At 44.9% G+C, this 25,320-nt stretch overlaps 1 protein-coding gene across 3 annotated transcripts in view; it reads left to right on the top strand.

The window, feature by feature from the left end:
• The window catches only part of SMCHD1 (structural maintenance of chromosomes flexible hinge domain containing 1), a 2,128,336-nt gene that overhangs the window by 1,235,736 nt on the left and 867,280 nt on the right, over nt 1-25,320 (top strand). For all 3 annotated transcript variants that reach the window (XM_069219969.1, XM_069219967.1, XM_069219968.1), the window contains one exon: nt 10,048-10,166. In XM_069219969.1, coding sequence (XP_069076070.1) covers nt 10,048-10,166 — 119 coding nt within the window. The remainder of the gene's footprint in view (nt 1-10,047; nt 10,167-25,320) is intronic.

The raw sequence follows: 25,320 nt of genomic DNA, 5'->3' as shown, positions 1-25,320 counted from the left end.
GCCTGCTTCAAAGACCCGACACCTGGTAAAGGCACTGCACCTGCAGCCCCCAGGACCTGAAGGATCCGACTTCCAGTGCAGGAGCGACCCCCAGGTGGCCCTCCCCTTTGTCCAGGTGATGGCTACCCTGAGGAGCACCCCCCCCTTGCCTGCCTGCATCGCTGAAGAGACCCCTTGGTCTCCCATTGAATCCTATTGCGAACCTGACGCTTGTTTGCACACTGCACCCGGCCGCCCCCGTGCCACTGAGGGTGTACCTTTTGTGTGGACTTGTGTCCCCCCCGGTGCCCTACAAAACCCCCCTGGACTGCCCTCCGAAGACGCGGGTACTTACCTGCTGGCAGACTGGAACCGGGGCACCCCCTTCTCCATTGAAGCCTATGCGTTTTGTGCACCACTTTGACCTCTGCACCTGACCGGCCCTGAGCTGCTGGTGTGGTAACTTTGGGGTTGCCCTGAACCCCCAACGGTGGGCTACCTTGGATCCAATTTTGAACCCCGTAGGTGGTTTACTTACCTGCAAAAACTAACAAACACTTACCTCCCCCAGGAACTGTTGAAAAATGGACTGTCTAGTTTTAAAATAGCTATATGTCATTTATGTGAAAACTGTATATGCTATTTTGCTAATTCAAAGTTCCTAACGTTCCTAAGTGAAGTACCTTTCATTTAAAGCATTACTTGTAAATCTTGAACCTGTGGTTCTTAAAATAAACTAAGAAAATATATTTTTCTATACAAAAACCTATTGGCCTGGAATTGTCTCTGAGTGTGTGTTCCTCATTTATTGCCTGTGTGTGTACAGCAAATGCTTAACACTGCCCTCTGATAAGCCTACTGCTCGACCACACTACCACAAAATAGAGCATTAGAATTATCTCTTTTTGCCACTATCTTACCTCTAAGGGGAACCCTTGGACTCTGTGCATACTATCCCTTACTTTGAAATAGTGCATACAGAGCCAACTTCCTACACAAAGCATTACTGTATAGAGGTATTTTCAAAGCAGCAGGCCAGTGTTGGTCAAGCTGTCTTAAGAACATTATTTCAAACAACTCCTACAGGCTAGCCACCACATTTCTTGGTGAGAGTAACTCTTTTGTAGTCTATGCATAGCATGTGTATCTGAAGCTACACATATCATTGAATGGAAAATGTCACTTACCAGGTGTACATCTGTTCGTGGCATGTATTGCTGCAGATTCACTTGCACTCTCCCTCCTCCCCAGAAGCCTGTAGTCTTTGTAGTTTATATATTGTGTACATATGTATATACATTTACATTTGCATGGGCATCTATTTTACTTACTATTTATATACAACATTTATATTACTACACTCTATCACTCCTTCCTACACCCTTTTGCGGGAAAACAATCTAACAACGGAGTCGATGCCCATGCGCAGTATGTCCGAGAGGAGGAATCACTTGATCCTGTGACTCCAAAAAGACTTCTTCAAAGAAAGACAACTTGTAACACTCCGAGTACAACACTAGATGGCAGAATAATACATAGCATGTGTATCTGCAGCACTACATGCTACGAGCAGATGTACACTGCGTAAGGGACATTATATATATATATATATATATATATATATATATATATATATATATATATATATATATGAATAAATATATATATATATATATATATGAATAAATGTGTGTGTGTCTATATATATATAACCATATACTAAAATAGTGGAATGCGAAGTCAAGTCCCCCACCCAAGGGTGTGGAATAATTAGAGGGGGAGCTAGGCTAACTCTGGATCCCAAGAGGTGAGTACCTTAGTTTCCCCCCAGCGACCAGGAGAGCAGAGGTAAGTTCCTCTTTTTCCCATGGACTAACAAGAGGACTTAGAAAACGGATTGTGTAAGCACGGGACCAGACCAGAGGAACCCAAAAGTGGATTCTGAAAGAGGAGGACCTGCAAAAGAAGGGTACAGAGTCTAGTTTACGATGGAGTGTCCGTTTGGGGCAGGAGCCACTACCCACCCTTCTGTGGATGAAGATCCGGGTCGATGGGGGAAGGAGAAGACCAGCTGAAGAGTCCAGGAGCTGCAGAGGAGTCCTTGGACTGGTGCAGATGGTGTCCCACATCATTCGCCGGGTTGCAGATGGCCAGTTGTTAGGAGAACCACTAACAAGCCTAGGCAAATACAAATGGATTCAAAAGAAGAGTTGCAAGGCTGAAGAGGACCAGCAAGGTCCAGAGGATTCGTTCCTTGGAGGAGAGTCTGGGCTGACCCTCAGGAGTCAGAAGAGCCAGCAGAAGCAGTCGTAGCCCCAACAGACAACCCAGTGGTAGCAGGCGCAGTAAGTTGCAGTGAGGCCCGATCAGCAAACCTAGAGACGAGTCCCACGTCGCTGAAACTGCAAAGTAGATACTGTCCTTGTAAGGATGAAGTGCTGGGGCTACTCGGAGCCTGAAGATCCCTTGGAGCAGAAGACAACAAGCCTTGGTTGCTGCAAGAATCGCAGTGTACAGGGGCACTGTTCTGCAAGGAGAGGCAAGGGCTCACCATCTCCCAAGGTAAACAACAGCAGAGAGGACCAAGGGGACCACTCCAGACCACCACCTGTGATGCAGGATCCAAACAGTTCCAGAGGAGAGCAGATACACACAGCCGGACGTCATTGCTATAGGTGCCTGCAGATGGAGGGGAGTGACTCCTTCACTCCAAGGGAGATTCCTTCTTCCTTCTTGGTGCAGCTGACCCCAGAATATGCACAGTTGGGGAAATGTTGCAGCTGCTGGAAGGAGCTGTGGAAACAATGTTGTGAGGTTGTCTCAGGAGTTGCAGTCTTCTTGGGTCCTGAAGTGTCCAGTTGCAGTTCCCGTTGCCATGAGCAGACGTAAACGATATAGAGGTGACCTGGTGGAGTCCTGCATGTCGAATCTGGGGACCCACCTGCAAGGGAGTCCCTAAATAGCTCTAAAAGGGGGTTTGGTCTCCTTGCAAAGTGACCACCTATCAGGAGGCGTCACTGACGTCACTTGCCTTACCTGACCACTCAGATGCTTCTAGGGGCCTCTGCACATCTTGGTTTTAAGATGGCAGAATCAAGTGGCCGCTTGAAGGAGCTCTGTGCACCACCCCTGGGGTGGTGATGGACAGGGGAGTGGTCACTCCCCTTTCCATTGTCCAGTTTTGCACCAGTGCAGGGACTGGGGGTCCCTAGGCTGGTGCAAACTAGTTTATGCAAGGGGTTGCACCAAATGTGTCCTTCAAAGCAAACTAGTGGCTTGGAGAAGCTAGCCCTCCCAAGCTTTGTAACACCCATTTCTTGTGGGAGAGGGTGTTGTCTCCCTCTTCCACAGGAAATCCTTTGTTCTCCCTTCCCTTGCCTAAGCTGGTCAAGGAGTAGGAGGGCAGAAACCTGTCTGATGGGCTGCGGCATTGTGGGCTGCCCGGAAAACCCTGGAAAACTGGAAGGAGCGATACTGAAGGGGTCCTCTAAGGCGCCCCCAGAGTGCATGGAATAATACAACCAATATTGGCATTAGTATTGGGGTATGATTCCGACATGTTTGACAGCAAACTTGCCCAGGTTCGAAGCTACCCTTATGTAGTTGGACACAGGTATTGACCTGTTTCCAGTACACGGGTAAAATAGCTTCCCCGCTCTTACTAAGTCCAGCAATGGGACTGGAGTTCGTAAGGGCACCTCTGCTCATGCAGGGGTGCCCTCTCACACAGTAACCTGCACCCTGCCCTTTGGGCTGGAAGGGCCTACCAAAGGGGTGACTTACACTGACCTGGTGTAGTGACCTGTGGTGAAAGGGTGCATGCACTTTTTCACACAGGCTGCAATGGCAGGCCTGCAGAAACATTTTTGCAAGGGCTCCCATGAGTAGCATAATACATGCCGCAGCCCATGGGGGACTCATGGTGTCCCAGTGCCCTGCATACCTAAATACCATATACTAGGGACTTATAAGGGGACACCAGTATGCCAATTGTGTGGAGTGCACAAAGGTCCAAGGTAACCAAATCTGAAGGGAGAGAACACAATCACTGTGGTCCTGGTTAGCAGGGTCCCAGTAAAAACAGTCTAAGCACACTGATAGGCAAAAGGTGGGGGTAACCATGCCAAAAAGAGGGCACTTTCCTACAGATGAGAGTACGTCGTTCAGATGCACCGAATCGACTTTGTGCCAAGGACGGCGATGAGAGATCGGGACGAGGCTGCCAGTTTGGGAACCCTATGCTGAAACTGAATTTTAAACATAAATGCCGCCTAATCTGACCACTTGAGCGGTAGGACTTCAGAATAGGATAAAGACATATTGTCTGAAACAATGTCATCTAGCGTGTGTCCAGCAGAGTGGAATGGGACTGTGACCAGCTGATTAAGACCATGACTCTTCATTAGGTCAAAGAGATTTCTTGAATCTCTGTCTAGTACATTGTCCAGTTGGAAGTTAAAATCTCCTAAAACAGTAAAGCTATCTGAGATAAGCTTAAGTCCGCCTAAGCGTTGAATATAAGTGGTCTTCTGTCCGAGCAGTTGCTAGATTAGGAGCCCGTTAAAGGAGGTATGATGATTCAAAGTGATCCTAAAGTTAATGGATTTTTTTTTAAGACAATTACTACCCTGCTTACCAACACAGTAAAGCTTAAAAAGTGAATAACCATTGGGAATTACTAATACTAAGTCCATGCCCGAATGTTGGTCTGCCCAAGTTTCTGTGACGAAAGCCAAGTCAACATTCTGAGTTTGCTGAAATTAAAAAAAAAAATGGATTTATTTTTAGTTAGTTATCTGTCATTAATTACTGTGCCACATAGTTGATTGGGAGCCCTCTTGGCTTTGGAATATAGACGGCACATAGGCATCGTCAATAGATTTAGAATTAGAGACATCACGAAGACAACATAAGTAAATCATACCACTGACCATGGTTGACTGATCAAAAGGTTTGCAATTCAGGGAGCCCGAGGGGGGAACAAAAAGAGCTTCCCTAGAATAGGATAGAGGCAGTCAGGCCGCTGTCCCCGAACCGGCAGCATGGCAGAGATTGAGTGAGGTCTGCGCACGGACTGGTTTGCCTTTGGGGCGCCTGCTGCACAAATATGCAGCTTTGCAGGTTTTATATCCCCACATCCGGGTCGGGAAGGGGCGTGTCCCGAGCACTCCAAGACGCAACAACAATGAGGGCAAACCAGGAACTAAATCGGGGTCCAGAACCCCTATGCAACTGGCAAGCTCCCTTGTCAAATTGCATATACTGGTAAATAACAAAAAACTAAAATATGTGAAACTTGGTAAAATCGTAAAATAAATTAAACCGGCTACCAAGCCTTCCAATATGGCACTACAATTGGCCTAAATAAGGGAGCCAGACACCTCACAGAATGTGTTCTACAAGCTTAAGGAAAGAAACAGACATGTTCAAGAACAAACCAACTGTAAAAGGAAAAGAACTCTGCCCTGAGGAACTGAGAACCCGCCTCCGGATCCCCCTCTGCGCCCGACGCACACAGCCTGAGTCTGAGCCCATCGTGGGCCGACCCCTGCTGGACTCTGTCTCAGTCTGCAACCTCAAACTGAAGTTTCCCCCTAACCCCTATCCCCAGTTAGTTGTTCCCTACACCAAAGGACACTCCTGCACCCGGAGACCCTGGGCCTTGAGGAGATAGACTGTCGGTGTCCCTACGTCACCTAGCTTCAGAACTTACCTTGGCAGCTGTGGATTTTCTTTGTTCAGCCTCCTGGCCCGAGCCTGCAGCCTTTTTCCAAAACTGATCTCCCCCATTGATTTCTTTTGGTGATTTCACCCGGCCGCCCCTGTTTTGCTGGGGTGAAAGTTTGGTGCTGACTTGTGGCTCTCCTTGTGCTTACCTCAACCCTAGGAGATCGACCCCTGACACTGCTGTGCCCATCCTTGAGCAGCAAATCTTCATTCATCCCCAGCCTCCCCTGGTTAACTTTGGGCACCAGACTCTGAATTTGACCTTTGTAGCCGGCTGCCGTTGTGCCTCTGTAGGTGCACTTTTGGTACTGATTTGAATCTTGCCTGGTGTTGACCTAAATCCCTGAAGACTGGATTTGTAAGTCATGTACTTACCTGCAAAACAACATTTTTGTTTTCTCCCCATAGGTTAACATTGCTGAAAAGAAAAATTGCACTGTTTTGATTTTTGAAATTGCAAAGTATTTATGCCTGTAAATCTACTTACCTGATTACGAACTTCTTGCGTTTGAAACATATATAAAAATAATTGTTATTTTCTAAATTGGTCTCTGATTTATTCTTTGAGTCTGTCTCTCATTTATTTCCTCTGTGACTACAACAAATGCTTAGCACTACCCTCTGATAAGCCTAACTGCTTGCCCACACTGCCACAAAATAGAGCATTTGTCCTATCTACTTTTGCCTCTGCGATACCAATTGGGGATCCACTGGACTCTGTGCACAGTGTACTTCGTTTTAGTACACTATATAGAGAGCCAACTTCCTAAAGTAACCCTTGCACTGGTCTCAAAAGAAATGAAGGGAGCAGCAGGACACGTCCTTGTTTTTTCCTGTAGTTGCTACTCCTTGCCCTTCCCCCAGTTTACCTCATTCCTATTTAGTAAGTCTGAAGCTTTTGAGGTAAGGATCATAGCTAAAATGGTCAAGTTTCAGATGCAAAGAAGTGAGCTACAGAGAAACATACTTCACAGCGCTTGGAAACCTTAGTATGTACAATTTAAGATGGAAAATCTTAGAGCTGTCAGCCTTAGGTTGGTTTTCCCTCAAACGTTTTACCTTTTCCCCTTCTGTTCTGCTTAATTTTCTTTGTTCATCGTAGCACTCTGTGCACTTTACCACTGCTAACTAGTGCTAGGGTGCTTGTGCTCACTCCCTAAAACATGGTAAAATAGGCTTAGATCTAATTAGTATATTTAATTTACCTATAATTCCCTATACCCAGGGCCAGTAAATTAAATACTACTAGTGGACCTGCAGCACTTACTCTGCCACTCATTTAAGTAGCCCGTTGAAACTTGCCTTAAGCCTGCCATTGCAGACTGTATGCATTTTCAAACTGCCAATTCGACTTGTCTAAATTAACACCTTTCCAGGCCTTAAACTCTCTTTGTAATACATGTGTGTCACCCCTAAGTTAGGCCACATCAGCCCATAGGGTAGAGTGCAGTGTATCTACAAAGGTGGACCTTTGTGTATTCCTCCCAGGAAGCCACACAATAGAGGGAACTGAGGGTTTTAGCAGGATGAGCCATCCAAGGAGAATGGGTGGTAGAGCTTGGCACAGCCCCACTTGTACTTCAAAAACACTACCTCAGCAGACACACAGCCAACTTCACACTAGCCTTTTGTGCCCTCAGACTTCCTGGAAACAAGGTTGAGAGGCAGGAAATTCCAGATGCCCTGTCGCGGGGGAGGGGGATGAAGGTGGCTACAGAAGTTTCTTTCTCTTCAAAGCTGTCACCCAGTATAAACTTAAACCCTTAGACCCACTCTTCAGTTAACTTCTGGACCTGAAGAAGGTCTCAGAGGACTGCCCAGCTGCCTGAAGCCTGCCTGTGTCCTCAGAGAACTGAACTGCTGCTGGAGACCTGCTTAGTGTTTGAACCTAGCACTAGTGCTTGAAGAAGGACAAATAGTCGACACCGCAAGAACCAAGGCCCTGCACAGAAACTGGCACCAAACCCTGCCTTGTTGCTTGCTCCTCAACATTTGCAAAGATCTGACTCATTTTGCAGCTGCCTCACCTCCCCAATACTTCAACGACCATCTAGCATCTTCCTTGGGGTGAAGGAGCCCACCCCCTGCATCTGCAGGCACCAGTCGAATCTGCCCAGTATAGTGTGGTGTTGGCCATTGGGGCCACTGAGGGACCAACACTAAAGAAGGAGGTTTGTTTGTCCCCCATGATCAGCCCTGTCTATCTGCTGGTTTTCCAAACACTAGACCCTGTGGGACCCCCCTGGAGCAATACTCTCAGTACCGGGGCTCTTGCACCAGCCAAGGCTTGTTCGTCATTCAGCCCAAACACCACCTCCTTGAAAACTGAGCTGCCTTATGAGAGACTTCAGGACTGACGAAGCTCACACCAAGAGTGGGTCTGATGTTGGTTTCTTCCGCCCCTCTACAGGTCATCCCGAGAAACATGAGAGCCTTGAACGCAAGTGGACAGCCAGCCAAACACCTCTGCACCCCAACCCCACACTCCGGATTCATGACAAGTGAATGCGCCCCTTTGTCCCAGTCACTCTCACGCGCTGAGTCCCCTTGCAAGTTCCGCTGGACTTCTCCCTGTATCCGTCCTTGCTGTTTCAGGTGCCCATTGCTTTCAAAGGTGTAGTGCTCGGGGCTACCAACCCATCCAGCACCTCTGTACCCGAACACACCAGGGCAGGTAAATTAAAACTGCTGGTTGTTCTTTGAACTTTGGACTCCTACCACCTTAAATTGTAAAGGGCACCCCTAAACTTTGACTACAACTGTATGTTTGCAGTATGTGTCTTACCTACTATAGGATAACATTACAGTGTTTGAGGCCTATGCCTCAAAAACTGTTATTTGTGTCTTCTTGTAAATTTCATAAATCTGAAGGTACTTACCTAATTCTGTTGTTCTGGGTGTCTAAAAATATATAAACGTGTGTTATTTTAATAAATTAGTATCAGATTTCTTTTTGAGGGTGTGTACCATTTATTGATTCTTTGTGTGTGCAACAAATGCTTAAAACTCCCCTCTCATAATCTTAAACTGCGCAACCACACTACCACAACTAGAGCGCTTGGAATTATTAAAGTAAGCCCTATAAACCTAATAGGGGTCGTCGGGACTTTTTGCATGGTGTGACCTTACATTGGCCCACTATATAAAAAGGCAGTTTCTTTCAGCACTCGACCGCCTTTAGCCATAACTTTTGACTTTGCCCTGATCTTGTGCGACTAAATGTCCTCGGGGGGCTCTTTCTGTGATCTTTTAGATGAGATTTTTCCATTTAAACTTTCAAAATTCATAACTAAGGTTCTACTGATTGGATTTTTCTTCTTTTAGCATCAAATAATTGATTCAAACTTACTCTGTTTCTCTAAACTGGTGTAGGATTTTTCCTATGTTGCATTTTCTCTTCATTACTGTTTGTGTGCTGTTTAAGTACTTAATACTTTGCCTCTAAGTGAAGCCTGACTATTTTTGTGCCAAGCTCCAAAGGTTTAAGCACAACTTAATTTAGCGTTTTTTGTTTTTTTTTGTTTTCTTTTTTTGTGTGGTTACCCCTGATGAGGATTGTGACTGTTGCTTGTGAAGGGCTGACGCCACCCTTGAACCAACAACCCAATTTCTTACAGAAAATATGTGTAAAACAAATGTAACTACTTCTGCAGTGCATCTGGACATGATCTTTTGGTGGCAGGGAAATACTCCAGCCACATTGGTCATCTAAAAAGGGGCTTGCAGCTATTAGAAAGGGTCCAAAGGGGAACCATTTAGCATCTTCAGCTTTCTTGCAAAAAAATATAGGATTATGTCATAAAAGTTTGCAATGTACAGAATAAGAGCTAGGAAAAGGATAATGAACACATTGGGAACCAGTTTTGACTAAACTGTGTTGATCCCTAACCACTACTTTACCCTGATTTGGGCCCTTCCTGTTAACAAGCCATGCCCAGTTTTTGCTTTGGTGTGCTGCCTTGTTGCAATCACCATAACTTTATAAAACATTGCAACTTCCTGGTGGATCCCTTGTTGAATTATTCTTGCTGGTAGCTAAATCCCCTTTTCTGACACCATTCGTCACTTACCATGGGTATGTTTTTGTAGTCCGTACTCTAAACTAAACATAAATATTGGTTGCCTGTTGTCAGTATGTCACTATATTGGTAATACCCTTGTGTCATTGATGGCTATGTTGAGAACACTTATGTGGCAACATTAATTGTTGTTTTTTTTTGTTTTTTTTATTTATTTTTTACTTGATTTGTTAAATGTTTTCTCTTGGAAATGTTTTGCATAATTTAGCAGGTAACCTGGACTTGTTCTTTCTTTCTCTTTTTTAAATTTTTTTTTTATTAGATGTGATGGTTACAGACCAGCATGGGAATCACATCAAAACGTTGGCATCATCGTGTGTAGAATCATTAGTAGTATCTGGACCTGGACTCGATAAATCTCACATGAAAATGTTGTGGCAGGTAAAAATCGTTTTTGAAAAACCCTTTACATTTAACTAGTTATTAGCTGTTGCTTACAGCATATGTTTTTTTTTTCCTGATGGATACATCTAACCGAAGATTCCACATCTTTAAATTATTTCCAGATTCCAAACTGGCTCTGGAGATTTTTTTCAGCAGTACTCACCTCACCAGTAAGTTGCACTCTGATGCTCTCCTGTTTCTGTGTACCTCTCTGGAAGTGACTAAAAGGAGCTGGATGTAGCAGTACCTGTGTTGGCTGATATCAGTTCCTTTCATGATTTGGAGCTTTGCTTCTAACTTTTTCAAGTTTCCAGAGATTCCAACATGTATCCCAGACAGGCTCCAAAGGAAGGTGTAGGATTCAAGCTGTGCCAGGAGTTCAGAAAATAGATGTCAGTCACAGACCCACACTGTGTGTTAGGGCACAGTCACAACTCAAAGTCATGCAATAAGTGTGCCCTCATGCACCCGAAAACAATTAGAAAGTAGAATACAAAGCTTTACATCTCTAAGTGTAAGTAGAGATTGCATTTGAAATACAACTCCCAGTCTCAGTCACGTGGTTGGTCTTGGTCTCAGAGTTGGTTCCGTTCGACGTCCCATTCCTGCTCAGTGTTCTAGTAATATGCAGTAAAAACAAAAACGCACCATAAACACAAGAAAGCGAGCAGGATTTCTCCCCATCCTGTCACTTGAAATCTGGCAAGAAGTTGCAAAGGTATTAATGAAAGGCTCCGGTATCTTCTGGCTCCGAGCTGATCCTGCAAAGCCCAAATTATCTGGACCTTAGTCAGTCCTACTGAAAATAGCAGCCTTCAAGAAGGCTATGCTTTACATTTTCAAGACAGAGTGGGTCCCCAGTTGGACTTCTGCCTTCGGGCTCTCTCTCGACTGCTCCACATGGGCCACATTTCTGAGCCTGTACTGAAGCTTGACTAGGCTTCCACCTCTGTCCCAGGGTCCATGTTAGTTCTGTCAGTTCTGATGCTGACTCCACCCATCAATAATTAAGGTGCAGCCAGTAATTGTACAGCCAGAACTGCAGCCTCTGCATCTCCCTTGCCTCCCTCGCTAGCAAAAGATAGAAGCCCTCTTTTGTTCTGACTCTGATGCACTCAAGGGGGTACCTAATGTCCCACAGACTAAAGAAGAGGAGGCATATCACCTGCTCTGCTCTCATTACACTGATGAATTGCTGTACTTAGACTTGCAGTACAGAAGAGGGCTAGATAACTCACCAGATACAAAGTTGGACACACCACCTGGTCCATCAGCGGCAGAAAGTGACTCGTTTTCTGTAATAGTGTGAAGAGCAGCACAAGTACTAGACCTGGCAATAGCCTACTCTGCAAACCAAAGCCAATTTATTGATGAATTTCTTCATTCAAGTCCAACTTCATCTGAGCAAGTGTTGCTATTTAACTTTAACAAGGCTTTTATGGACACTTTCTTGGTCACTCGGTCTAAGCTTTGCTTAGCCCCACCAGCCAGCAGGCTTGTGGCCATACTTTAAACACCAACTCCTGTCGACCCGGATTTTTTTAAGGGATGCCCAATGTCTGAAAGCCTTGTGGTGCAGAGATACACATGTCAATTGAAACGCTTTTCCTTCAACCAGCCCTCTATCCCACAGAGATTGAGTTGAAACATATAAAGGCATTTCGCAAAAAAATATTTTTGCCTGCTTGCCAGGCTTTATGCTTTTTGAACACAGTATTCTTTCTTGTCTGGTGCATCTTTGCCTTATGGGACATTTTATGAGAGAGGTTTGCGGCTTTAGAGAGGTCCTCGGGGCGAAACAATCCAAGATGTACAGACAGAACGTGGCAAGTATGTTTTTCCTTTTGGCCTAGACACCATTGACTGCATAGACTGTGCTGTTAGCTCCACTGTATGGCTTGAAGGCATGTCTGGGTGTAATCAACCAGGTTTTCAGGAGATGTCCAAGTGTGCTGTTAGCTCCACTGTATGGCTTGAAGGCATGTCTGGGTGTAATCATCCAGGTTTTCAGGAGATATCCAAGTGTCCCTTATGGAAAGCCCTTCAATGGATTAAGATTTTTCGGAGAGAACCTGACTTGACGCTCAAGTGATTCAAGGATAGCTACTCCACAGTTTGATCCTTGCAGCATATCAAGTTAAGTGGCTATTGCAGATACATAGCTTACCAACAGCATCAACTTGCAACAGGAAACTCAGCCCTTTCGGAGCAGAGTATGTGTTGGCAGTCATAGCCGTTCTTTCCAGCAGGGACAGCAATCTTCCAATCCTTGCTCCCCAGCGACGACCGTTCCTAGACCACTTTGTTTGCCCACTCAGGCCCACGATTAGATGATGAGGTGCAGGACGTGGAATTTACTCCAGTATTGGAACTTTCATAGATTCACATGCTTGAATCATTCCCCGTCGTCGAGATGGGAGCCCCCGGTACAATTACACAAGTAGTGTTGAAACATATTAATACAAGGGCCCAGGGCCTATTCAATTTAATAGCCTATCATAGTCATTTTAAGAAAAGGACCAAACTTGAGCATCCACCAATCAGACAGCACCACTCTCTAGAATCCTCCTGAGAGAAGCTCCAGCACCTCAGATTTTCTACCGCACTTCGTGCTAGGGAGTCTCCTCAGAGCTCTGCTCTTTCTTCACACCTTTGGATTACCTTGGAGCTATTTTTTCTCTGCTAAACCTTGTTTTGACTGATTGGGGTTAACACCTACAACATGCATGTCTGGCAAGGAGATAAAGGGTTTATTCAGAAAATGCAAAACTTGTGGTAAAAAAAGACTACATTCTGAAGACCCTCATTAGGATTGCATATATTGCCTCTATCCAGACCACTCAGCCAAGGACTGTAAGGTTTGTCGTACCTTTTCCTCTAAAACTCTTATAGAGAAGGCAGATTATTAATTTGGTTGCAGAAACTTAAGTACAGAGATAATCCAGTCTCTGCTTCTGATAGTGATGACTCTTCAACATCCAAAAAGTCATCAAAAAGGGAGAGATCAGACACAAGATCTCCTTCCCAACAACCAAGAAAAGCCCACAAAAAGACTGCCTCAGGGTCTTACAAGGGCCGCAGCTCCTCTACTTCACCTCATAAATCTTCCAGGAAAGGGGAGAGAGGTCATGCCAGCAGTTCTGAAAGGCATAAGAAATCATCCTCTGTACCACCATCTGTGCCGTTCAAAAGGCTTTCATCTACTTCGGCAGCTAAGAATGTACCGTCGACAAAGGACTCCTCGTCGACGAGACCATCGGGGAATGTTTTCCCACCGTCAAAGAAGACTTCCACTGTTCCACCGTCAACGACAGTTATGACGACATCATCGTCGACGAGCACCCCACTGTCGACGAGAGCAGCGTCGACGACGTCATCGTCGACGAAGATCTGCACTTCATCATCGTCGACGACGGTAACAACGGTATCTGCTTTACCATCGTCAACAGCCTCGTCGACGTTGGATTTCGGTAAGGCTGTCGACGATCACGATCTCCATGCGTTCATCGTCGACGACTCCACCATCGACGAAGGCTATATCTGCGCCGTTGACTACACCCATCGCCCCTCTCAATTGAACGTCGAATATCAGGACGAAGACTATTTTGAGGAAACTTATGACCCTCAGTACTATGGAGGAGATCAACAATATCAGGAAGGGGCATACATTCCAACTTCTTTGCTATCTGACCTCCGGGGAATGTTGGCTGATTACAGTAGGTGTTTTCCTCCTCAAGGGGAGCGACCTTTGCCGTCGCCAGTCTCCGGGGTGACCACTCCACGTCAGAGACCGACCTCATTGCCACTAACAAATGTGACCACGCCCGATATGACTTTACCTCAGAACACTGACATGACGGAAGGGGACCAGGAAGAAGGGGAGCTCCTTGACACTCATTTGGAGTGGGATGAATACATTATTCCTGCTCCTCCTTTTCCTTCACAGTCAAAGGTAGAATCCCCTCCAGATGACATCAGGGGATTTCATTATCTCCTGGAGAGAGCAGCTAAATGTTTCGCCTTGCCAATGCCGTCCAAGCAAGTAGATTGCTTCCTATATGATTTTAAAGAGCCGTTCCAAAAATCTGTGCGCTCTATTCCAGTGGTCAGCTACTTATGGGAAGAAGGGTTAAAAGTGATGCACAACCCTGCTACTGTCACAGCAGTACTGCCACGACTAGATAAAAAAATACAAGGTACCAGACGATGCCCCAGCATGTCTAATTGGTCATCCTCGTCCGGATACGGTGGTGGACCAGGCGGCACAGAGAAAGTTCAAGAGTCCATCTGCCCCGATTTCTGCACCTCCAGACAAAGAAGGTAGATGGCTAGGCAATATTGGAAAGAGGTTCTCGTTGATGGCTAGCCTAGTAATAAGAGCGGCTAACTCTCTAACAGTGTTAGCCAGGTATGATAGACAGCTCTGGACAGACATCGCCCCACATATTGACCAGTTGCCAGAGGATGGAAGATGAGAGGCAAGGAAGATGTTACAGGAAGGTCAGCGCACATCAGCTGAGCTCATAGACTGTGCAATGGACATAGCCTCAACTGCATTTTCCCAGCTCGCAGGTGCGACTGTACTTAGAAGGCAAGGCTGGCTAAAGGCTATATCATTCCGGCCTGAGGTACAGAACAAGATTTGATTTTAGACCTACCTTTTGATGGCCAAGCATTATTTGGTAAACATATTGATGAGGCCTTAGAATCTATCAAATCCAACACGGATACAGCAAGATCGCTAGGGACTCTCCAGTTTCGGAAGCCGTCCTTTGGGGCTAGAGGACGTGGACTGCCCTCATATAGAGGAGGCTATCAGCAATATAGATACTCAACCTATCCTTCCTCTTCTCAGCAGTTTCGTCAGTAATACCCACAAAGGCAACTACCACAAGCGGCTTATGGTAGATCTGGCACTAGGGGACGCTCAACTCGCACTGCTAAGGACTCGGCTCATAGAGCCTGATACATCCAAGGCGCCGGCTACATCCAACCCTCCTCCTCTGGTTCTAGGCGGAAGGATATCCCTGTTTCTCAAGCAATGGCAAGTCCTCACATCAGACAAGTGGGTCCTTCAATTAGTGAAACAGGGCCACACTCTGGAGTTTAGCCAAATACCTCCCTCCAATCCTCCTCGCAGGACTCCCATCAAGGTATCCAGAACAGCTCAAGAGGGAGATCAGCAAGATGCTCCTCAAAGAAGCTATAGAGAAAGTACCTCTGTGACAGCGAGGAAAAGGGTTTTATTCCAGGTTCTTCCTCATTCGCAAGAAGTGGAAAGACTGGAGGCCGATCCTCGACCTAAGAGAATTAAACATCTACTTAAAAAAGCAGTTGTTCCGCATATAAGCCTACAGGGTGTCCTCCTGCGACTGAACCAGGGAGATTTCATGTCTACACTAGACCTAAAAGACGCATATTTCCACATTCCCATCCACCCTACCCACAGACAGTACCTGAGATTCATGGAAGCGGGAAGCCATTTTCAATTTCGTGTCCTTCCTTTTGGCCTAAGGTCAGTTCCCAGGATATCTACCAAATGTCTAGCGCCAATCGCAGCTTTCCTCAGGAGGAGAAAACACCAGATATTTCCATACCTCGATGATTGGCTGATAAAATGCAGGAGCGGGCAGATCAACAAGAAGGTGCGTTTCCTTACTCAACAGTCTAGGCCTCACCATCAACTGGGAGAAGTCCAAGTCTCTACCATCACGCAGTATCACCTATTTAGGGGCAAATCTGGACACTCAAGCCACCATGGGGTGTCCCACAGTAGAGAGACAACAGAAATTACTGACTCTAGCAAAGTCAATACAGGGAAGAAACTCTGTTTTAGTTCGCCTTTTCAAATCCTTGATGGGCATGATGTCATCATGCATGCCTCTGGTTCCCCTCTGCAGACTGAAAATGCGACCGCTACAGGAGCAACTCAATCCTCAATGGCTCCAGGTTTCGGGAAGCTTCGAAGATCGGATAAGCATAACCCCAGCAATAGTCAAAGCTCTGACATGGTGGTCTCAAAAGCATCATCTGTCTGTCGGCCTTTCCTTTCTACATCGTCCAGCTCCGTGGACTATCACTACAGATGCCTCTCTGGAGGGCTGGGGAGCCGTTATGCAAGATCTTCAAATAAGTGGCAAGTGGCCACTAGAGTTGAGGGCGATGCACACCAACCTGCTAGAGGTCAGAGCAGTTTATCTCGCTTTGCAGGCTTTTTTTCTGAAGATAGCGGGGACAGACGTAGTAATATGAACAGACAACACCACTACGATGCATTACCTCAACAAACAAGGAGGCACGAGGTAAGATTTGGGATTGGGCCTCGCAGCAAGGCAGCAGACTCACAGCGGTGCATCTGCCGGGGATAGAGAACAAGATAGCGGACTCACTCAGCAGACAAAGATCAAGCTGCCACGAATGAGAGCTAGACCAGTCCGCAGTGGATTACATCTTTTCCCAGTGGGGAACGCCCAGAATTGACCTGTTTGCCAGCAAATGGAACGCCAAATGGCAGTACTTCGCAAGCTGGCATCTCCAAAAGGGATCTTGGGGGAATGCGTTTTCCATAGCTTGGTCAGCCATCTTTGCTTACGCCTTTCCTCCAATTCCACTGATCCCAAGAGTCCTCACGAAGATAAAAACAGCTGTGCACCCTGATATTGATTGCTCCCTACTGGCCTCAACAACACTGGTTCGCAGAGCTGCTTCTTCTATCAATGAAGCCTCACATTCCGCTCAAACCGTCTAACAATAAACAAAGGGCAAATATCGCACCCGGATCCTCCGTCGATGCGATTGTCAGCATGGCTCCTGAACACAGGGAGTTCGCACATCTGAATATTCCACAGAAATGTAGGGACATTTTGTCCAGAGCTAGAGCAGGTAGCACTAATAAGGCTTATTCTTGCAAATGGAGAAGATTTTGTTTCTGGTGCCACCAGTGGCAAATTGATCCACTGTCCTCACCACCGGAACAATTATTGCCTTACTTATTGCATTTAGTGCAATCAGGCCTTGCGCATTCATCCATAAAGGTGCATCTGGCGGCAATAGCATCATGCAGACGTTCACTGTATTCATCTAGATTAATCAAACGGTTTTTTAAAGGACTTTTCAGGGTTTTTCCTCCATTCATACCTCCTCCTCCCTCGTGGAACCTGAATATTGTTCTACAACAGTTAATGAAGCATCCATTCGAACCAATCCATCGTGCTTCTATAAAATACCTTTCTTGGAAGGTTGCCTTACTGGTGGCTCTCACATCAGCCAGACGGGTCAGTGAGATTCAGGCCCTCTCCATACAGAAGCTGTTCTTGCAGATCAAACAAGACAAACTACTACTTCGCACAGACCTTCAGATTTCCACATGAACGTGCCCTTTGTTTTTAAAACCTTTTTTTCCACATACATCTACTCCTGCGGAAAGAGCGTTACACTCCTTAGACATTAAGAGATGTGTTAAATTCTACCTGGAAAGGACTAAGTCCTTCCGTCGCTCCAATCCATTGTTCGTAGCGTACAGTGCACCCAGACGAGGTCAACCACTCTCCAAGCAGAGTATAGCCAGATGAATATCCTCAGCCATTCGTTTCGCCCATCAAGCAGTGGGCAAACCACTGCATTCATTGGTCCTTGATCACTCTACACGGGCAGTTTCTTCGTCTGCAGTGCTGTTTGCTGGGGTTCCTTCCAAGACATTTGCAGAGCAGCGACATGAAAAAGCTGCCATACATTTACACAACATTACTGCTTGGAAGCACAATCTCAAGGAGAGGTAGCAGTGGGTCAGGCAGTCCTCAGGAACCTCTTCAGGTGAAGGTGAGCCATCTCTTTCATCCCTCCTTCCTAGATAAGGTATGCACATTGTTTATGTCTTGTTACTTTTGAATACAGATCCAATGCTCTTCAGGTAAAAAAAAAAAGAAAAAAAAAGAAGAGAAAGGGAGCGAAGTAAGGATGGGGTTAACAGATGATATGTTGTTTAGAGTTTTGCTATATATATATATATATATATATATATATATATATATATATATATATATATATATATATATTTGCAGGTGTTTTGTGACGTACTTGGCTGCAATGTTCCAATGTGCATAAGTACTGCTCGTTACTCTGATTGAAGCATGTGGATCTATGAAAGTTCCAATATTGGAGTAAGAAAATTAGTTACTTACCTGTAACTGTAGTTCTCCAGTATTGGAATCTTTCATAGATTCACATGCGACCCACCCACCTCCGCGGAGAAGCTCACTTTCACCTCTCTTTCTCTTTCTCTTCCTGTCCTTAATGCACTTGTGCTTGGAAAATCTAAGGTGCTGGAGCTTCTCTCAGGCGGATTCTAGAGGGTGGTGTCGTCTGATTGGTGGATGCTCAAGTTTGGTTCTTTTCTTAAAATGACTAGGGCCCTTGTATTAATATATTTCAACACTACTTGTGTAATTGTACCAGGGGCTCCCACCTCGACGATGGGGAGTGATTCAAGCATGTGAATCTGTGAAAGATCCCAATGCTGGAGAACTACAGTTACAGGTAAGTAACTAATTTTCTTACTCCCCAGCTGGAATTCCATCATGTCAAACCAGTTGAACAAAATGGTTATTGCCTCTTTCATTTTTTCTCCACCTCTTCTTCTCCACCCACTTACACACTCTCTCTCTCTCTCTGTCTCTCTCTCTCTGTCTCTCTCTCTGCTACTTTCAGCCAGTGGTGCTTTCGATAATACTTTCTCATGCTGAAGAAAGGTGGACTCCTCTAGCTTATGCTTTATCGAAGAAGGACAAATGCAGTATGCTCTCTGTGGCTCAGATGCTCTCATCTCTGGATCATAGGAGTGGATGGTATTTTCCTATGTAAATACTGCAGACCCATAGGTGCTCTCTCTGGCTCACAGTGGGGTCCGAACACTACCAATTAGCTATGCTCCCCTTCGACCCTACTTCATCCCCAATGGATTTTACAAAAGTGATGGCTATGGTGTAGACTCATCTGTGAAGGTTGTGGAATATATATACTCCTGTACCTAGATGACTAGCTGCTCGAGGCAGGCCTGCTGCAATCAGTCACAGACCACTCTTTGAAAACAGCCAGGCTCATAATCTCTTTGGGGTCTTTCTTCAACTAGCTGAATTCTCACCTGATCCCTACACAATGGGTTCCCTGCAAAAGGGCTTTCCTAGACATCAGGAGTCAGATGTGTGCCATCCCTAAAATTGGCTGTCCACTCTCCCTCCCCTATTTGGATGTGCTACTTAGAGTAAATGTGTTGTTGCTGGGTTGGGAAGGCTATCTAGGGGAAGTGAAGTTCAGAGGCCTCTGGTCTGCATCAGAGAGACAGCTCCATAATAATTTCTAAAGAGCTTTGGGTGGTTTGCTTGAAAGCTTTCCTACCGACCATCAAGGGAAGGTTGTCACAGGTTGTAATGGACAACCTGACTGCCATGCAGTACTGCAACAACCAGGGTAGTTGTGGTCCTGGATTCTGTGCCAGGAGCTCTACGTCTCTTGAGGTGGCTGAACTAGCAGAAGATCTTTATGATAGCCATCCATCTTGCTGGTTCCCTGAACCCAAGAGCAGACTAGTTGGGATGTCAGCTGATGGTCCACAAGAGTCATGTTCATCTTGAAATGACACAGGACATCTTTGATAAGTGTGGCATGCCTTGGCTCAGTCTGTTTGCCACCATTGAGAACGTGCAGTGACAAACGTTCTGTGTTTCTTCTTAAAACGTTATTGGAAGACTCATCAGGTCTGTGATGAAACATGTAGGTCCTGTATGCATTTCTGCCGCTACCTCTCCTGCTCCCAGTTCTGAGGAAAAATCTGGACAGACCAGGGCCTAAGTCATCTTAATAGCCACAGAATGAGTCAGGAGAGTGTGGTACTCATGACACCTCAACATTTATCTTCTTGGGAAGGCCTCCTGCCTCGACAAAATGAGAGGTTCTTACACCTGAATCTCCAAAGCCTACACCTTCATGTGTGGAGAATGAGTGGACACAATTTACTTCTTTTGACCTGTCATCTTTAGTGGTAGATGTTATTCTTGCAGGCACAACCCATATATGAAATCAGTCTACACTGTGCACTGGAAACGTTTGTGGGTTCTGTAATCCTTTCCCTCTTAAGACCAAACTGTCTGATGTGTATGATTTGTTTTCTCATTGGTCCAGTTGGCCTTTTCAGACTTTTTATTTGCATGATCAATCCTCTCTTTTCAAATCATCAGTTGTGACACATTTTCTGAAGGATCTGATGCACATGTTCAGTGCAAAGCCATTTTTTCTGTTACATTGGGACATAAATCTGGTCCTAATGTTCCATGGGTGAACTTCATTTGAACCTATGCACAGTTGTTCACTATATTTACTGACAGTCAAGTGAGTCTTATTGCAATCGCTTTTGCTCACTGCATGAGTGAGCTACAGGTGCTGTCTATGCAACCGCCCTCCACAATTTTCCACCTGGGCAAATTGGTTCTGGGGACTCTGGCTACCTTGCTGCCAGCAGGGGTATCACCCTTCCATGTTGCTTAATCAATAATAGTGCCAACATTTTGCGGTTTGCCATATGCCTTCAAAGAGGAAGAGAGGCTCCATTGGCTTAGCCCTGAAAGATCTTAGAGTTTCTACTTCAAATGTGTAAGAGAGCATTGTATGGATGGTCCGCTCTTTATTGGGATCCCTGGGATCAAGGAAGGCATGGTAATACAAAAGAGTACAGTCCTCCACAATAAACTCTACTACATGCTGACTTGAGAGAAACCTGCAGAAGGCCTAAATGCTCATTTCACCAGAGCCACAGCTCCTACAGTGGCATTGGCAAGCACTTCCAATGCCAGGCTGTTACTTGGGCATTAATACACATGTTAACAAAACACTTCTCTTTTAATAGTCACTTCAGATTGGAGGACTATTTTGCCTGTTCGGTTCTGTAAAATCTTCTCTTATGGCACAGAAAGAGAAAGATTAAGAAACTGACATCAGCATGACAGGGTGGTACTTAAATGTATCTCCAGTTAGCCACTTGCACAGTGGCATGGAGTCACCCCAGAGCCATACGGCACCACCTTCTGGCACTTCTGAACATTTGTTCAGAACCAGCTTGGCACTTGAGAATACTCTGAAGGTGGGGGAATCTGCTGTAAGTTAGAGTATCTACCAGAAAGAGCTTTACCAAAGGTAAGTAACTTGTTAATTTTGAATTGTGTTGATGTAGTTTCTCTTATTCTTCAGTTGCCTTATTGTATGCTTGTGCTTCTGGATTGATAATTATTTATCATTTAAGTTTCACCATTTCTCATACTTATTGGACTTAGAAAACCCCAACATAAGTGTACATTCACAGCCTCTTACTATGTCTACACCTGCAGGCTACCTTTTTTATTCTGACCTGAAGTGGTTGGAATACACTGTGTTGTTGCGTTTTCTCAGCACCCATTTTTTCCCTCTGCATTCATTGTTTGCATCAGGTTTTATTTTTTCAGTTGTTGTTGCTCCAAGTATTTTATTAATGCACAATTGCTACAAGGTATTTAACCTCTATTGAATATTTGACAAAAGCTGACAATATGCTTGTAATTGATCTTAGTTAATCTCAATAGAGGGTCTCCTCATTTTCTTTCTTCCCCAGTGCTGCCACATTCATGAATCATTGTCTAGTTATAGTGCCCTTGTGCCCATGAATCTTGGTTATATAGTGGATGCAACACCTTAACATCGTTCGGCGTCGGTTGTTTTTAGAACTTTGAGAAGTGGTGTCAAGCTTATATAAGCAACATGGTTTCTTCAAACATAAAAAATAAAGTTTTGCTTCTCATTGACTTTCGACGTTTTCCTTTTAAAAGTGTTTTCAGCCCATGAAAATGTATTTGTGAGTCGCATATGGTGTTTGACTGTTCATTGTGCCAGCATCATTGAGTCAAAACCCGCAATTGATATTAAAGATGCTTCGTATCGATTTTAAATACTGGAGTGCCTATAAATTAAATTTTTCAATTAGATTTTCTTGTTAACATCTAATTTGTCATTCAGCTTGATAGTTTCCTCTAGTAAGCAAAGCATGGGGCAAACTCAGAACATTAACCGTCACCTGTTGCTCAATTAGCATTCTCTTATCAACAAAAAGTAACACTTAAAATTCTGTGTTATGGTCATCTATCCTTTAATAACTGCACGTTGCCATGAGAAACTGCACAAAACTCACACAGTTGTAGAAAAAATACGTCAAAATAGAGCTCTGTTTTTCTTAGTTTTTAAAGAGAACAAATATGGTGAATACCAACCATACTATAATATGAACGGTACTTGATTGATAACCTGTGTATAATTGTTTAGCAGTGGTATTATGAAGTTTTGTTTCCATTTACAGTCACCTGTGTTTTTTGGCTTTGTGGTCTATTATATCACTAGAACTACTTGATGTCTTTATAGGATCATAATGCATGGAGGTCTGTTATTGGTTTGTGTGTGTATACACACTTTCCAATCAGAACACCCACTCAGAAACTGATGATATGATAGTGATGGGACCTGGTCTTTTTCTATAAAACCACAGACTGTTCCCCTCATGAAGTACCTAATATTCCAGGCTCCAGTTGTTCAATATTCCTGGAGTACCAATTCCTTCTTGAATTGGAAAGGCCAGACGGAACATTAACCACTTGGTTTTTCCCTAAACGTACTCTTGAAACATTAGGAAATGTGTGTGGCGAGCAGAGCTGTTGGAGAGGGAGAAAAAAAAATATATATTGACGTGGACACCGCATTGTGTTATCCCATAACCCATTGAAATATAGTGTTGTCAGCGTTGTTGCTTCACAACACTACAGTTTGGCTACAAACTGACATGATAAAGCCTCACACCAGTGTCTGGGTGTTCACATAATTGTGTGGGTTATGCGATATACCTGTCAACGAAAATCGCGCAAGTTAGCACATACCATCTGAGAAGCAACAGGTATCTGTTAAGATATAGGAGTACTAAAATTCTAGTGAAAATCAATTAACGTCTCTGTGCATTTCAGTCTATTTCAATCTGTTGTGGCACTGGCAGCAACAGTAGTTCACAAGCTCATTTTTTCAACAGAATCGCACCACTCAATCTACGAAATACTCCAAGACATCTTGAGCGTACGGCCTACTGACATATGCACGTAGTGCTGTCCAGCAACATGCAACAAATATTACTTTGCTTTCCAACAGACATTACATTTTTTGTTCAGAAACTACTCAAATGGAAAATGCTTACCTGCAAGAGTGGCATTGGAATGTGCAGATGAAAAATTGTGGAATCTTCGATGTTCATCATAGCGCAATTTATGTTCAAGCAAATAAAAATTATGATGATTTCTTTGAAAAATGTGTGCCTAAAGTGCAGGAAATGATAATGCTGACTGCTTCAACCGTGTAGTGGCTGTTTCAGTGTCTGATTAGTATTCTTATTAGAGACGGAGACCGAGTCAGATTGGCAACTTCAAAGCAAAAGTACTTGGGACATATGGCTAGTGCACAATCATTTACTGTAACTCCTTCCTTGTAGTTTTTTCCTTCTCCTGGTGATGAGCTAGGGATATTTCTTACATTATTTTTCAACAGCTGAAGGGGAAAGTTTTACCCCAGAGTGATGAAATAAAATCTTTCTGCATTCCTTAAGGCCTGAATGATTGTAATGAGAGTACTCAGTAAAATTTAAAAGAAAGAACGTGGAGCAGTTGAGGCCAATGTTTTTAATAATGCCATTGCTAACTGAAATGAAACTTGTTCGATGGCATGTGTGGCTGTATATACACATGCTCTGCATGGTCCTGCCAACTAGTGTTTGGTTCTGAGGTCTACAGATTGTTTTTCTTCGAGAAGCTTTTTTGAGTAACAGGATCGTGGCTACTCCTTCTCGAAAATACTGCACATGGGCATCGAGTTTTTTGTTTGATTATTCTCTCACCGCCGTCGGTTTCGTATGTGTGTTTATTGCTCTGTCTTTGGCTTGCTCCGGTCTGAGACTGTCTTTCCGTCTATCCTTTATTTGAGGGTATTGTTAATTCAATCGCTTTTTTCATCCTGCGTTCATACTTTCCAGCTCATCAGAACCAGTGCCAGATCGTGCGCTCTTCGGGGCAGGCCATTCCCAGCCTCTGAACTACCTGCGTGCAGCACCGAAGAAGATGTAGAACTGATGGAACAGACACTGTTTCGTTTCTCCCCTAGTTACCATTCCAAGTTCCCCCACATCGATTATCACCAGGTATATAACTTATGCCTCACACCAGTTTACCAGGAGGCTACTTGTGACGCATGCGGGTTGTTCAGATCGAAGAAGACCCTTCAGTACTGAAGAGCGCACAGGTTGGAGATGGCGCATAAATCCACAGAAGACACCCCAGACATCTTTGGGGACGAACATGCGCAGAAGGAGCCTGAACAGAAGGAGACCATCTCCATTCAAGATTCGGACTCCGACGTTCAGTCTGACATGGAGTCACAAGGTGATGTAAGCACAGTGAGTGAGTACTGCAACCCTACCTGCCCCCACTAAGATTCATAGAAAATCCCTTACTGAGGTCACTGGACCACCACCACTGCCACCAGCCCATGGTTGTTCTTATAATGACATTTTGGCTGCCCCGCCCGTCGGCTTGGTAGTAAAAATAATGAAGAATACTGTCACGTCTTAGGTATCGACTTCCTCCATTTTGGCCCGAACTTTAACTACCAAACATTCAGCACTGACCATATCGGCTCCGAGCCAAAGCAGCTTGGTACCAGTTTTGGCTAAAAAAAAGTCCACCTACTGAAATCATTGGTACTGAAAACTCAAGACACTACTCCTTAGGAGCTATTGGATTCCAGTCAGTCCTCCACTACACCGTCTTCTTTTGAGCCGATGGACGCTAAACAGCACTGGTTGTACATTCAAGAAGCGACAGGGCATATTGTGGCTTCCCCCTCTGTTACTTTGAAGAGAAAGCTAACTTTCCAGGGGGCCTTGAACACCTCACCGCCTCCGGAAAAAACCTTAAAGGACAAGGCCACCATTTCTTCAGCCAGACCTTTACCGGCTCCTTCTCCACCCCACCTCCCCTCCACCATTCTCCTGCCTCTCCTACTGCAGGAGACCTCACTCCTCAGGGTCCACCTTTGTTTGTAGGGG

The sequence above is a fragment of the Pleurodeles waltl genome, chromosome 2_2 (assembly GCF_031143425.1).
Source record: "Pleurodeles waltl isolate 20211129_DDA chromosome 2_2, aPleWal1.hap1.20221129, whole genome shotgun sequence".
Classification (NCBI taxonomy): domain Eukaryota; kingdom Metazoa; phylum Chordata; class Amphibia; order Caudata; family Salamandridae; genus Pleurodeles; species Pleurodeles waltl.
Note: the sequence above shows the minus strand (reverse complement) of the source record. Positions and strands in the feature narration are given on the sequence as shown.